This window comes from Epargyreus clarus, unplaced genomic scaffold, assembly GCF_041222505.1.
Source record: "Epargyreus clarus isolate Ecla_fem2 unplaced genomic scaffold, WU_Ecla_fem_2.2 ptg000033l, whole genome shotgun sequence".
Classification (NCBI taxonomy): domain Eukaryota; kingdom Metazoa; phylum Arthropoda; class Insecta; order Lepidoptera; family Hesperiidae; genus Epargyreus; species Epargyreus clarus.
Window position 1 is genome coordinate 2798419 of NW_027332238.1, and position 16005 is coordinate 2814423.

At 40.5% G+C, this 16005-nt stretch overlaps 1 protein-coding gene across 2 annotated transcripts in view; it reads left to right on the forward strand.

Moving 5' to 3' along the window:
* The window catches only part of orb2 (cytoplasmic polyadenylation element-binding protein orb2), a 73891-nt gene that overhangs the window by 18809 nt on the left and 39077 nt on the right, over positions 1 to 16005 (forward strand). For both annotated transcript variants that reach the window (XM_073090981.1, XM_073090982.1), the window contains exon 2: positions 11349 to 11433. In XM_073090981.1, coding sequence (XP_072947082.1) covers positions 11349 to 11433 — 85 coding nt within the window. The remainder of the gene's footprint in view (positions 1 to 11348; positions 11434 to 16005) is intronic.

Sequence of the window (16005 nt, forward strand, 5' to 3'; positions counted from 1 at the left end):
TCCTTCTCATTCTGAAAGGAGTCTCGTGTCCAGCAGTGGGACAGTAATGGAACGACGATTAGTTCAGATTTTGATGGAGATATAATTAAATTACAATCCATTTGGTGTAAAATACGTACTGTACAAAGTGTACGGCTGTACTTAGTGATACGACTTCGGAGGTACTTCTGTCACTCCTATAGAACCCTTTATAGTTCGTACCGATGGCACCACCGCCACACCTATTTCTGTTATAACAGCAGTGTTAGTCGCTGCTGTGTTCTGGTTTGAAGTGTAGTAAGGGAGACATACTTTTCCGAGGCTTTCCAGCTTAATCCTCAGGGGTAGCGACACTGTGGCCGACCTCAGGTAGGAATCTAATCCTATCTGGGGTTGATTAAAGATGTCCGTATGGCAGTAGCTTACCATCAGGTGGACTGCATGCTCGTCTGCTACTCTTATATTATAAAAATAAATATATAAAAAAAGGTTGAATGTATAGAACCGATATTCATAGGTAACTTTGAAACAACAGAAACATTATACATCGTTATCGTGCAGTTAAATTCAAGGTTTTGCCGGCACTTAGCCATATTTCCAATGCCATCCCCCTCTAACACACTGTGTGCGAAAGAGACGGGTGTCACGCTGTAAATTTCATGATAAGTTGTAGTTTTCTTTCAGCTATATTTTCATATTTTGGTTGCAAATATGTTTTTTGTACGGAACTTTTTTGTTTTTATTCAATAATAGTTTATTTCTTACGTTTACATGATTATTTATATTGGAAGAATTAAAGTATTTAACAATTTAAAATAACTCGTATAGTTCAAAAGGGAAAATTATTTTTGCTTCCACTCCGGAGGTGCCACCCCCACACCTATTTCTGTGTGGTCTATGTTCTATAACAGCAGTGTAGCGCTGCTGTGTTCTGGTTTGAAGTGTGGTAAGAGACATACTTATCCGAGGCGTTCCAGCTAAGTCCTAAGGGGTAGCGGCGCATCTGTGGCCGACCTCAGGTAGGAATGTCTATTCCTATCAGGGGTTGATTACACATGTCCATGGGTGGCGGTAGCCATATTCATGGCGTTCCAACTTAGTCCTCAAGGGTAGCAAGTTCAACCCATTTATGGCCATTCTCAAGTTGGTCTCTACTTCTTGCCAAAATATGTTAAAAAAGTCTAAAATAATTTATTCAAAAATAGTTCTCAAAGGTGTATGAATTCTTACTTGGCTAGCGCGGTGGACTAAAGCCACTGACCCACTGCTGGGCACGGGTCTGCTCGGAATGAGAAGGATTAGTCCACCGCGCTGGCCAAGTGCGAATTGGTAGACTTCACATACCTTTAATTTTTTTTTATCTCTCAGGTATGCAGGTTTCCTCACGATGTTTTCCTTCACCGTTTAAGCAAGTGATAATTAATTTCTAATACGCACATAACGTTGAAAAAGAGGTGCGTGTCTGAGCTTCGAACCTCAGACCCCTCGATCAAGGCTAGGCTTCAACCAATAGCCCTTTTTTTTTCTTTTTTTTTTTTTTTTTGTTGACGAGTGGGGAAACCTTCAACAGATACCCGACGCCATGGGAGTGACGCCGGGTTATGTGGGATTTTTACCGCACTAAAACCCCACCGTTGGCCGTCCTCAGCGTTTGGTGGAGAACTCCGGGATCTCCAATGGAACACAACCGGAGTCCTCCTAACGCGATGCCCTTCTATCGGGCTCTGCCCTGGGGGAGCACTTTACGCTCCTCTCACATCCCCGGGTGATTATAGCGATATGCGACCACACAAACCGCTGTCCTTCCCGGGGTCGCTTGCTGGACGGTTTGAGCTCCCACTCTTGCCGCCCGCAACCCTGAAAGCCCCTTTTAGTCGCCTCTTACGACAGGCAGGGGATACCGTAGGCCTATTCTGGTCCCGGTACTACAGGGACACAACCAATAGCCCTACTACATTTGAAACAGTTTTTTATTTTTTGAATTTTATAGACTTTCTGATCTTCACGCAAGTAGGCAATGAAACACGAATTCAGATACCTTATCATGATTGATTGCCACTAAGATACTGCGAGATCTATGCCATGGACTGATAACTGTTATCAGACTTACAAATGAACACAGGTGCGATACCAGTCTGCTTTATTAAGGCACCGGGATTCGAACCTGAGAACTGGATTATTTGTAACATTATTTTATATATAACTAGCTGACCCAGCAAACGTTGTGTTGCCATATAAATAAAAAAATGTTAAGAGTGAACAACCCTTATCACTTAGGGGTATGAAAAACAGATAGTAGCCGATTCTCAGACCTACTAAATATGCATATAAAATTTGGTGAAAATCGGTAAAGTTGTTTCGGAGGAGTGCGGTAACTAACATTGTGACACGAGAATTTTATATATAAGATATAGAAACAGCAGACGAGCATGTACACCTGGTCAGTGGCTACTGCCGCCAATGGACATCTGTAACCCTAGATAGGATTAGATATCCCTACCTGAGGTCGGCCACAGATGCGCCGCTACCCCTGGGGACTAAGCTGGAACGCCTCGGACAAGTCTGTCTCCCTTACCACACCCTTCAAACCAGTACACAAAAACGCAAATTATATATACTCTGTAAAAATTTCAAGTGTCTATCTATTACGTTTCACGATAGAGCCCTGTGAGTCCTGTGACAGACGGACAGACAGCGGAAGATTAGTAATAGGGTTCCGATTTAGCCCGTTGGGTTCCGTACCAAAAAAATAAGATTGAAAGGTACGCTTTCTACACTCACAGCCCTACACTAGGATTCCCTGTATCGTGGGTGCTATGGACACACACATAGAAAAATACACAAACACCCAGAAACAGAAACCTACATGCATCATTTAGATCTGGCCGGGAAGCAAACCCGGGACCCTCTGCGCGTCAGACCGGTATGGTTACGGCCAAATTTTGATTTGAGCGACCACCAATTAATAAAATTAGGTTTCTATCTAGATCATATGTTTGTGACGCTCAGAAACTAATCCCTAAGTAGGTTATCTACCACCTGTTCTAACAAGCAAACTCTGTTATCGATACACAACGACGAACGAAGAAATAGATACCGAAAATATATGTACTCATTGAAAACAAGTTCAGAATATTAAAAAATCTTTAAACAGTTTTAAATAAATTAAATAAAACGTTGAAACTCGTTCAAATAATTTAAAAACGTAAAAAAATAAAACTCATTAAGTAGTAATATTTAGGGTTCTATACCCAAAATGTAAAAACGGAACCCTATAACTAAGCCTCTATCTCGTGAACCGTAATAAATAGACACTTGAAACTGTTACAGAGCATGTATAACGTTGTCCGCAATAACGATAAATAATTTTAAAAAAGAAATTTTGGTGGTACAGAACACTCCGTGGGCGAATTCGGCTCGCACTTGGCTAATTATAAAAACTAAAAGCCCGCCTGCCTAAAATAATTAATTGTAAAAGTAAGTAATATAGTCTATGTCACTCCCACATTAGACGAATCCAACGACACCTCATATGTTAATCCGTCAAGCCGTTTGTGCTGCAGCGTGACAAAGGATGAGACATACATTTTTTATAATATAGGAATAGCAGACGAGCAAGCAGTCCATCTGATGGTAAGTAGCTACTGCCGTCCATGGACTATAATCAACCCCAGATAGGATTAGATTGTCCTACCTGAGGTCGGCGACAGATGCGCCGTTACCCCTGAGGACTAAGCTGGAACGCCTCGGAAAAGTCTCTTATCACACTTCAAACCAAAACACAGCAACGCTACACTGCTGTTATAACAGAAATAGGTGTGGCGGTGGTGCCGCCGGAGTCGAACCACAAGGGTTCTACCACCTTCAGAATACATACATTCTTAAATAACATTACCTTCCGTAGATCTAAAGATCGCAATAGAATACGGCAGTGATATTTGGAATAGGGTAAATAAACAGATAAAAGATAAAGATATCATATCTGTTGATCGATTTGACACATGTGGCAGATGACATGTGATTCATCGTGTTGATTAGGGATCCGTAGCTAAATAGAAAAACCATAATCAATTAAGGTGGTAGAACCCTTTTTGGTGACAGTATCGCCACATATATTTCTGTTATAACAGCAGTGTAGCGCTGCTGTGTTCTAGTTTGAAATGTGGTAAGAGACATACTTATCCGAGGCGTTCCAGCTTAGTCCTCAGGGTAGCGGCGCATCTGTGGCCGACCTCAGGTAGGAATATCTATTCCTATCGGGGGTTGATTATAGATGTCCATGGGTGGCAGTAGCCTTACCATTAGGTGGACTGCAAGCTGATGAGCTTATATTATACTAGCTAACCCGGCAAACTTTGTATCGCCCCAAAATCTATTTATCAAATATATTTCATATAAATATAGCCTATGTTACTCGTGGATAATGTAGCTTTCGAATGGTGAAAGAATTTTTAAAATCGGTCCAGTAGTTTTTGAGCCTATTCATTACAATCAAACAAACAAACAAAGTTTTCCTCTTTGTAATGTTAGTATAGACTACTCGCTACTCTTATATTATAAAAAAAAACCTAAGAAATCTCTAAGAGACTTTCTTAAAGGTATGCGAAATCTACCAATAGGCACTTGTCCATCGCGGTGGACTATGGCCTAATCCTCATTCTGAGAGACTCGTGCCCACTGGGACAGTAATGGGTTGACGATAACTATGTTTATCTGTAACCATTTAATTTGTAAATGCTGTCATAGTATCAAGTTTCCTATATTGATAACAATGTTGATAACAGCATTTGATTAATTTTACCAAAACATTAGCGATCACTAATTAAGTAATAAGAATATAAATCTTTTTTTATAATATAGGAAGGTTCTGAAGGTGCTACAACCCTTTGTGGTTCGACTCCGGCGGCACCACCGCCACACCTATTTCTACCTAATAACAGCAGTGTTGGGCGCTGCTGTGTTCCATTATGAAGGGTGTGATAAGGGAGACAGACTTTTCCGAGGCGTTCCAGCTTAGTCCTCAGGGGTAGCGGCGCATCTGTGGCCGACCTCAGGTAGGAATATCTAATCCTATCTGGGGTTGATTACAGATGTCCATGTGCGGCAGTAGCCACTTACAATCAGGTGGACTGCATGCTTGTCTGCTACTCTTATATTATTAAAAAAAAAAAGAGTAGCAGACGAGCATGCAGTCCACCTGATGGTAAGGTACTGCCGCCCATGTACATTTGTAATCAACCCCAGATAAAATTAGATTCCTACCTAAGGTCGGCCACAGATGCGCCGCTGCTTGAGGACTAAGCTGGAATGCCTTGGAAAAATATGTCTCTTACCACACTTCAAACCAGAACACAGCAGCGCTACACTGCTGTTATAACAGAAATAGGTGTGGCGGTGGTGTCGGAGTCGAACCACAGAAGGTTCTACCACTTGTTTACATAATGAAATGAAATGAACTATATTTATTTTGTATAGGCCAACGCCGACACTTACAAATTGTCAGTTACAATATTTTAAACTACTACCGGATCGGAACGCGACCTCTACTGCGAAGATCCGGTAAGAAACTTAGTGGGTTTGTCTTTTTTTTAATAATATTGGTAACTAGCTGACCCGGAAAACTTTGTACCGCCTCAAAATCTATTTATCAAATATATTTCATATAAAATATGGCCTATGCTCGTGGATAACGTATTTATATTTTTTTTTTATTTTATAATATGAGAGTAGCAGACGAGCATGCAGTCCACCTGATGGTAAGTGACTACTGCCGCCCATGGACATCTGTAATCAACCCCAGATAGGATAAGATATTCCTACCAAACCACAGATGCGCCGCTACCCCTGAGGACTAAGCTGGAACGCCTCGGAAAAGTCTATCTCCCTTACCACACCCTTCAAACCGGAACACAGCAGCGCCTAACACTGCTGTTATTAGGTAGAAATAAGTGTGGCGGTGGTGCCGCCAGAGTCGAACCACAAAGGGTTCTACCACCTTCGAATCGTGAAAGAATTTTTAAATCGGTCCAGTAGTTTTTGAGCCTATTCATTACAAACAAACAAAGTTTTCCTCTTTATAATATTAGTGTAGATAATAGTGTTCTAACTGTATCGGCCATAAAAGTCAATTATCAATATGTCTCTCTTCGGGGGGCGGTTCGAGTTGATGGCCATAAAAATAATAAACAGGCTACAAACTAAATTGTTATTTGATATGTTGATATTATACGGGTTTCATGTAATGTTTCAAAAATTGTATCGTTCAAGAGATAGAGCCCTGTGACAGACTCTCTGAGTTCTGTTTTTACCCCTTGGGTACGGATCCCTAAAAATTAAACATTTAATATTACTTTCATAGTAGTCTTTTCTGCAAAGATTGCGACATTTAGGTACTAACCAAATTCATCCCTGTAGTTCCGGGAGTAGAATAGGACTACGGTATCTCCTGCCTGTCGTAAGAGGCGACTAAAATGGGGCTTCCGGGGTTGCGGGCGGCAAAAGTGGCAGCTCGAACCGTTCGGCAAGCAACCCCTTGAAGGACGGCTGTATGTGTGATCGTATACCGTCATACACAACAGACCCAGCGTCATTTGGGTGGAGCCCGACGGGGCAACGCGCTAAAAGGACTCCGGTTGCGTTCCTTTGGAGATCCCGGAGTCCTCTACGCAGCGTCGAGGACAGCCAAGGGGGGTTTTAGTGCGGTAACAATCCCACATAACCCTGTATCGCTCCCACGGCTGTGGGTACCTTTTGAAGGTTTCCCTCGTTAAAAAAAAAAGGAACTAACCAAGTTAATGGTGTCTGTGAAGCATACATCCGGCACGATGGCCAAAAATGTGGTGAATACGTCTCGAAGACCAAAAATGTTATGCATTCGGCTCCGAGACCGAAAATATTAAGATTTCCGCGGCCGTTAGAACAAATAAGGAACCGAATGTTCCTCTCTTCGATGGACAGGATGACCGTGTCCCGAAGAAGGTTAAGTGGACTGTATATACGAAAAATAAGATGCAAAGTGCTATAGGGTCACGCACTCACCTGCTGCTGATGGGCGCAGCCTCTTGTACTAGGTATAAGGCACCTTCAACTCACCCTAAGCTCGAGCTAGCTAGTCTTACCTCGGAATGGTCTACCGGTTACCTCTACCTTCTTCCTCTTCTCACGTGGCGTCGATCTTACAGCACGTTGCACCGCGAACAATGAAGTTAACGCGAATTTAAAGGAAACGCTACGAATACGAATAGTGGCTTCTACTTCGGAGTATAACTAAAACGACAAATATGCGCGAGCGCGACCGACGACTCCGAAGCTTCTCCAACAAGTTTATCCCGGTGGCGGCATACACCACCGCGAACGACACGACGACAACGACGATCTACAACGAACTATTTCAAACTATAAATCTCTATGCTTTTAAACCTACAGATTAAAATTAATACCAACGACAGATAATTAATACGTAGAACCATAGACAAACCTGAACAGTGTCATTTTTCCGAAATGCGCTAAAAGAAGTTTAACTGCAAAAATCGATAATTGGCTATCACCCAACTGCAGCTTAGCTGCTATGCGGAAAATACGGACATACCGTGTTTTTATTTTAAGTAAATATTACATAAGAAGGTAGAACCTTTTGTGGTTCGACTCCGGCGGCATCGCCACACCTATTTCTGCCTCATAATAGCAGCGTTAACCGCTGCTGTGTTCTGGTTTGAGGTGTGGAAAGGGAGACATAATTTTGCGAGGCGTTCCAGCGTAATCCTCAGGGGTAGCGGCGCATCTGTTGCCGACCTTAGGTAGGAATATCTAATCCTATATAGGGTTACAGATGTCCATGGGCGGCAGTAACCACTTACCATCAGGTGGACCGCATGCTAGTCTGCTACTCCAATATTATAGAAATAGCCGATATTATACCTTTACGTAAATATTACATAAGATTTTGTAGTATTTTGGAAAAGTAGCTAACATGCAGTCCAACTGTAAGTAACTGCTATATCTGTACAACCCCATATAGAGCAGGTTCTACCTGAAGCCGATCACACGTCACCACGTGTGCACTAAGCCGCTCCTCATATGTAAGTCAGTCACACACACCGACACGCTGAACTGCTTCACGATACACATAGGGGTGACAGTGGTATAGTCCGCGTAAAGCTGCTAGTCCGCTCTGAATATAGAAATGAATCGCGTCGCCATAGCAAATTGTATGACTACACCTGCTCGCAACAACTTCAGAGTGGACTAGCAGTTTGGCGTGGACTATATCCGGTCTAACAGATATGGTTATAAAGCTATTCCTATTTTGCAAAATCTGTAATTGGTTACCGAGCTTACAAAATCCGCCATTTTGAGTTATATTTACTTACAAAATGTTCAAAAAAGTTTTCAAAGGTATGTGAAGTCTAATTCGCACTTGGTCAGCGCGGTGGACTATGGCCTTCTCATTCTGAGACGACCCGTGCCCAGCAGTGGGACATTAATGAGTTCATACTAGATTAGTTTATTTCAGTTACCATCAGGTGGACTGCATGCTTCTAAATAAACCACAGCGACTAAACTTTACCCTCTGACCTTTCAATTAAAAAAAACAATTGCATACAGATCTTTATTCATTTAGTGTTCTACTTTCAAACTTATACAAACTCCAACTCTATTCCGTTGTAATAGCGTTGATTTTGCAACACCAGTCAGTATGCAACCAGTCGCAATCAATTCTGTACTCTATTCTGTGGTGTTAAGACTTAAGACTAGCGAGCGAGGTCGGGTACGCCATGCGCATTGGCGTTGTGACGTCATGCTGCGTACCTCGATATAGGTCAGTGGGGTGAACCAGTTTTGTTGAGCTCCCGGGTAGAGGTAAATGTATGGGGGCGTGGGTCAAGATGTTTTAGCGTGATACAAGTCGATAACAGGGTGAGGGGATGTAATGGTTAATTTAATATCTTTCTGTTTTAGATGGTACGAATTGTTGAATGAAATAAAAATAAAGTTTTTGCAATAAACAATTGTTAGTATGCTAGGAAAATATGTGATTTGGAACGACAGAAGCCTTTAAATTGTATGCTTTATCTATACTTCTATAGTTCTATACTAATATTATAAAGAGGAAAACTTTGTTTGTTTTATTGTAATGAATAGGCTCAAAAACTACTGGACCGATTTTGAAAATTCTTTCACCATTCGAAAGCTACATTATCCACGAGTAACGAGGCTATATTTTATATGAAATATATTTGATAAATAGATTTTGAGGTGGTACAAAGTTTGCCGGGTCAGCTAGTTTATTATAATATGCGTTAAGTGCTGCTGTGTTCTGGTTTGAAGGGTGTGGTAAGGGAGACATACTTATCCGAGACATTCTAGCTTAGCCCTTAAAGGTAGCGGCGCATCTATGGCAAACTTCAGGTAGGAATCTTATCTGGAGTTGATTAAACTATGTCTCTCTTACCACACCCTTCAAACTATAACACAGCAGCGCTTAACACTGCTGTTGTTAGGTAGAAATAGGTGTGGCGGTGGTGCCGCCGGAGTCGAACCACAAAGGGTTCTACCACCTTTAATATCCTATATTATAAAAATAATACTAATTTAATATTTATAATTTTGAAGGTGGTAGAACCTTTTGTGGTTCGACTCCGGTGGCACCACCGCCACACCTATTTCTACCTAATAAAAGCAGTGTTAGGCACTGCTGTGTTCCGTTTTGAAGGGTGTGGTAAGGGAAACATACTTTTCCGACGCGTTCCAGCTTAGTCCTCAGGGGTGGCGGCGCATCTGTGGCCGACCTCAGGTAGGAATATCTAATCCTATCTGGGGTTGATTACAGATGTCCATGGGCGACAGTAGCCACTTACCATCAGGTGGACTGCATGCTCGTCAGCTACTTCTATATTATAAAAAAAAGGTATATAGTACCTAGCTTTTAACCACGGCTTCGCTCGCGTTTAGAAGTTTTTATCTATCCCTCGGGAACGGTACTTTTTATCAGGATAATAGGTACCATATGTCCTTTTCTGGACCCCTGACAACGTATGTACAAAATTTAATGACAATCGGTTATATAGTTAAGGCGTGAAAGTGTGACAAACAAACTCACATTCACATTTATAATATTAGTTAGGTTTGAAAGAGACAGCAATAGGATATTAACTAAATACGTATAAGAGTGAAAGAGACAGCTACTAGGCATAATTTAAAATTCATAGAATTTAAATAGCTGTTGTAATATTTATACGGTCTTATGAAGGCAATTTTACTTCGTAATTAGAAAATTAATATTTGAATACGTTTTTATTTATTTCGTGTAATGATTGGTGGTAGAATTTCTCGTGATTCGACTTCACATCACCACCATAACTATTATTAACACGCTTTTATTAGCTTGGGTTGTATGTATGTATGTATGTACGTAACAGTAACGGAATCTTTGAACCCGATTTCTATCCACTTTGAACGTTCAGTTTAATTCAAAATTTTGAAAAAATATCAAAAACCGATGACAATACACGATTTTAATAATTTTGTACCATTGTCCTTATCAACATCCTCAGGATTCACGATTTTCGCGAAATTGTTCTAGCGCCTTAGAGAAAGTTCATCGCAAGTTACTAGATTGATTTTTAGGATTCCGTACTCACAGGGTAAAACGAAACCCTCCACTGTCTGTTCGTGTGTCACAGGGCTTTATCTCTTAAACCGTAATAGATATACACTTGATTTTTTTTATAAAACACGCATAATGGTGGTCAATATAATAACAAATACTAAAAATGAATAAAATAAATATAGTTTAAAAAACTATAGTATAAAATAATTATAGTTTTTAGTTTTTTAAACGATATTTTTATAATATAGGAGTAGCAGACGAGCATTCAGTCCGCCTGATGGTAAGCTACTGCCGTATGGACATCTGTGATCAACCTTAGATAAGATTAGATTCCTGCGGTCGGCCATAGATGGGCCGCTACTCCTGAGGGCTAAGCTGGAACGCCTAGGAGAAGTATGTCTCCCTTACCACACTTCAAACCAGAACACAGCAGCGCTACACTGCTGTTATAACAGAAATAGGCGTGGCGGTGGTGCCGGAGTCGAACAACAGAGGGTTCTACCACCTTCAGCTTCAACTGCTTGTAAATGAGATACATATAGGAGGCGTTCCTTAGTCCTAAAGGTCAGCAAAATACGTGTGACCGATCTTTAATCCTATCTAAGGTTGTTTATGGATGTCCATACAGTAATTGCTATTTACAGGTGAAGTGCGTGCTCATTTGTTACTTCTTAAAAGCAGTCTGTATTTGTTACTTGGTACAAAATGGATAGTTTGATTATTAATAACCGGCAATTAACTGAAATTTATTTTGTTTCAGGAACGGAGCGGGTTAGACAATATGAGGTCACTGGAACATTACCTCACAGATATGATGAGAGCAGACGTGTCTGATCACATGAAAGGTAAGATTATTGATAAGGGACACACCTTTTTTTCTTAACACAACCTTCAAAATGTACCGCGTACCATGGAAGCGATAGAAAAAAGCAGTGATAGTCCAATGGTTTAGAAACTCGGCCTCTCGAACGAGAGGTCCGAGGTTCAAATCCCAGGCAAGCACGTCTGATTTTTCAAAGTTATGTGCGTATTAGAAATTAATTATCACTTACTAAACACTGAAGGAAAACATCGTGAGGAAACCTGCATACCGGAGAGATTTAAAAAAAAATCTCAAAGGTATGTGAAGTCTATCAATACGCACTTGTCCAGCGCGGTGGACTATGGCCTAATCCTTCTCATTCTGAGAGGAGACCCGTGCCCAGCAGTGGAACAGTAATGGGTTGATGACGACCGTGGGAGCGACACAGACTTATGTGGGATTCTTACCGCACTAAACCCCCGCGGTGGCCTACCTCTGCACTGCGTAAAGGACAATGGCGTAACTGTAGGGCAAAACTGGGAAAATTCCACGGGCCCCCGGCTTGACGGGGCCCCCGATCTGAAAGGAAGAGAGCTCAAAAGTGACTAAAAATGTGTATAAGTAGCCAAAAAAAATGGTCGACAGAACTAAACAGTCACGAAAGAAACGTATAAAAATATAAGGCCTCTGGGCAACGTTTCCCAATCTTTTTCAGTCCACGGACCCTTAGAAAATCAAGCAAATTTTTCACGGACCCCCTTAATAAAATGAAGAGCAAAAAAAACAATCCCAGCCAAAACATAATTTGAAATGTGTTCAACATCATTGGATGCATCTTTTTTATTTTTTTAAAATACCGTGTGCTTAGATCACGTTTTTCTAATAAAACTAGTTTGCTGATTTTTCGTTTTGCGGCCCTTTTGCATTTAATGAGCAATTTATGTATGGTCCGGAGATGACACCGCGGACCCCCATACATATACTCGCGGACCGCCAGGGGTTCGCGGACCACAGGTTGGGAAACCCGGCCTTAGGGCATTAGGGACTTAGGGCCCCATGCAATGAAATGGTAAAAGTTACGCTACTGGTAAATAACACCGTGATCTCCAAAGGAACGCAACCTTCAACCCCGGAAGCCTCCTTTTAGTCGTCTCCTTCGACAGGCAGAGGATACCGTAGCCGTGGTCCCGGGACTACATGGACAAAAAGAGACACACATAAATGAGCTACGATATCGATATTTCGATACTATCGATATTTATACCTATTAAGAGATTGCGGATATTATCATATCGAAAAAAATTAATATTGATGGGGTAGCTATTATATATCGAAATGTCGATAGTATAAATGCTAAAGTATCGAAATCGATATAGCGACTTGCTATTACGATTCATATTTCATATAGTAACAGGACTAGGTTGATGAAAAAAAGACATTAAAATTGAAATTTGAAGCGAAAAAAGGTCCTCGCATTTGGATATTTTATGTATTATCCATATATTTATAATAACCATGAAATTTTCAATATTATCAATCATCAATATCTTCGAACCTTCAACATTCATATCGATATTTCAAAAATGTGCACCTAATACACACGTGATTAAAAAGTCAGATTGCGTGCCTGGGATTCAAACCCCGACCCTCCCGATCCGTCTCTACTTGTTTACGTGAAACAGTTTACCTATAAACCATTTACGTCAACCATTTTGTTTTTATCCATTCCACAGAGAGTACAAACCTTCAGAAAGATAATAATGCTAATATGGCGTGTTCCGAACATTAGTACGTACAGACAGAAAAACAATTTTGTATGTATTTAAAATTTTGAAGGTAGAATCCTCTGTCAGACTCCGGCACCACCGCCACACTTATTTCTGTTATAACAGTGTTAGGCGCTGCTGTGTTCTGGTTTGAAGTGTGGTAAGGGAGATATACTTTTCCGAGGCAGTCCAGCTTTGTCCTCAGAGGTAGCGGCGCATTTGTGTCCGATTTCTAGTAAGAATTTATCCATGGGCGGCAGTAGCCACTTACCATCAAGCACGCTCGTTTGCCATTTTCATATTTTTAAAAATTGTTAGTTTAAAACACTGGTATAGTTTAATGACACTGTTCAGTTTTCCTAACCAAATTTCCAAAATCACCAACCCATTAGTGTCTGCCACTGCTGGGCATGAGTTACCTCTCAGAAAAGGCCATTGAGACTACCATGTTGATCAAATGTGGATTTTTTAAACTTCATACACTTTTAAGAACATTTTTAATTTCCCAGACGTGTATCTTTCCTCAAACTTTTACTTCACCTTTAAAGCAAGTTATAATTAATTTCTAATACGCATGCAGTACCCTTACATGAGTTTTCAAAACATCCCACAATTTTACGTTACGTTTACTCAATCCATTCCGTTCCGTTTGCTTCAGTAGACTGAGTAAACGTAACAATAAGTAAGTGCTCAAGTCTTTTTGTCTACCTCACATGTTCGCAAAAAAGAGAAACAAAACATAAAGCGCCATTTGTCAATTTAGACATTTAATGTTACGTTACTGACATTATAGTTCTGATACAATCCGCTAGGAGCTGTTTGGAATTGTATGGGAAAATACGTAAACAAATACCAAAACAGTCATATTTGTCAAAACGTAAAAACTCATGGTAAGGGTACAGTTCCGAAAAGTTAGCACGGGATTCCAACCCTGGACATCGTTCATACTATCTACAAATTCAGATTCGTATGTAAAACGTGACATACTTTTGCTTGCTGACGCTACCATATTGCATTGACAAAAGACTTACACAGATCTAAAGTTACTAGATATGACTTTACAATAAGGTAGAGACTAATACTGAGTGATAGCCTTGTTGTAACTCGGCTTCTCGATCGAGGGGTTCCAGGTTAAAATGCCAGAATTGCCAGATTTATCAAAGTTATGTGCGTATTAGATATCAAGTATCACTTGTTTTAACGGTGAAGGAAAATATCGTTAGGAAACAGCATACATGAGAAATATTTAGAAAGAAAGAAAGAAAGAAAGAAAACATTTATTTCGGTAAACATCCTGTTACAATTAAGGTTACATAGTACTTAATACATAACACATAAAAGAAACAGACAGATATAACATAATATATATGACATAACAAGTGAGCAAATCATTAAGTATGAGGATGGATACCGAAAAGGGGTTACACTCAGCCTGTGTCGCGGGAAACCGCGGCTGCTGGTTTTCGGTGAAACCCCGTATTATTTTTCGCGCAGCTCGGACAAGTGGTGTGTGCTATACGTACTGGTTATAATAATTAAATGACATAGATATTTATATGAATATAGATAAAATTTGTGATTTAGCTACTAATAATACTGGTAATAATCTGTAGTATCTGTATATATATATATATTTGATGCGAGTGAACAGTGCAAGAAATAAGTGTAAAACATGAAATTGGCGTGGGTGAGTATGAGTGGGTAGTGTGTGTGCGCGTGTGTTGCGTGTATTTGCGTGTGTATGTTCATGTGTGAGTGCGTAAGTGCATGTGTATGAGAGAATGTCTGTGTACGTGAAAGATTCATTATTGCTGACATTTTTGAAACTTTAAAAGATGCAGTTTGTATGTAATTTTAAAATTATTTAACGATTTTGTATTACGAATTGGTGGAGGAAGATTGTTCCAACACTTCGTTGCACAGTAATTAAAACTACCACGGAACGCAGCAGTGCAGTGTGTTGGATAGCATAACCTAAAACTAACAGCGCGGGTTTGGTGTGTAGTGTTGATATATTTAGACCATTGTAATTTGTTATATAGATATGGCGGCGACTTATGTTTTATTATGCCGAATAGTAGGGAAGCAAAATGAAGCTGCCTCCTGTTCTTCATTTTTAATATATTAGCATTGTTTATATAGGGTGTGACGTGCGATCGCGGTGGTATATTAAAACAATACCTCATGCAAGCATTTTGTACGCGCTGTATCAGCTTCTCAGAGCGCGTTAGAAGTCGCGGGCCTATCACGGTATCGGCATAGTTTAATTTTGAAAGTACTAATGATTCACATAGCTTAGTTCTTAAATCAGTACCTATAAAATCTCTTATTCGGTATTTCGAAAAAAAGTTCTCAAAGGTATGTGAATGGCCTAATCTGTCTCGTTCTGAAAGGAGACCCGTGCCCAGCAGTGGGACAGAATGGGTTGACGACGACGACGGCGTGAAACTCGTATCTTTTTATAATATAGATGTAGCAGTCAAGCATGCAGTCCACCTGATGATAAGTGACTACTGCCGTATGGATATCTATAATTAATCCAGATAGAATTCTTTTCTACCTCATGTCGGCCACAGTATGACTGTCCCAAGATTTAAGTTATAACTCCTAAAGTAAGTATGTCGCTTACCACACCTTTCAAACCAGATTACCACTGCTTATCAAAGCTGTTATAACAGAATTAGGTGCGGCGGTGGTACTTTCAAAGTCAGTCACCATCATTATTATCTTAATCAAAGAATTGATGTTTCATCCACACCAACTGGACGTGGCGGTCCTCCACGATTCGGTTTTCACGGACGTTCTTGCCACGAACGCGTAAAATGTGGAAAACTTCCTCCTGAGGTATT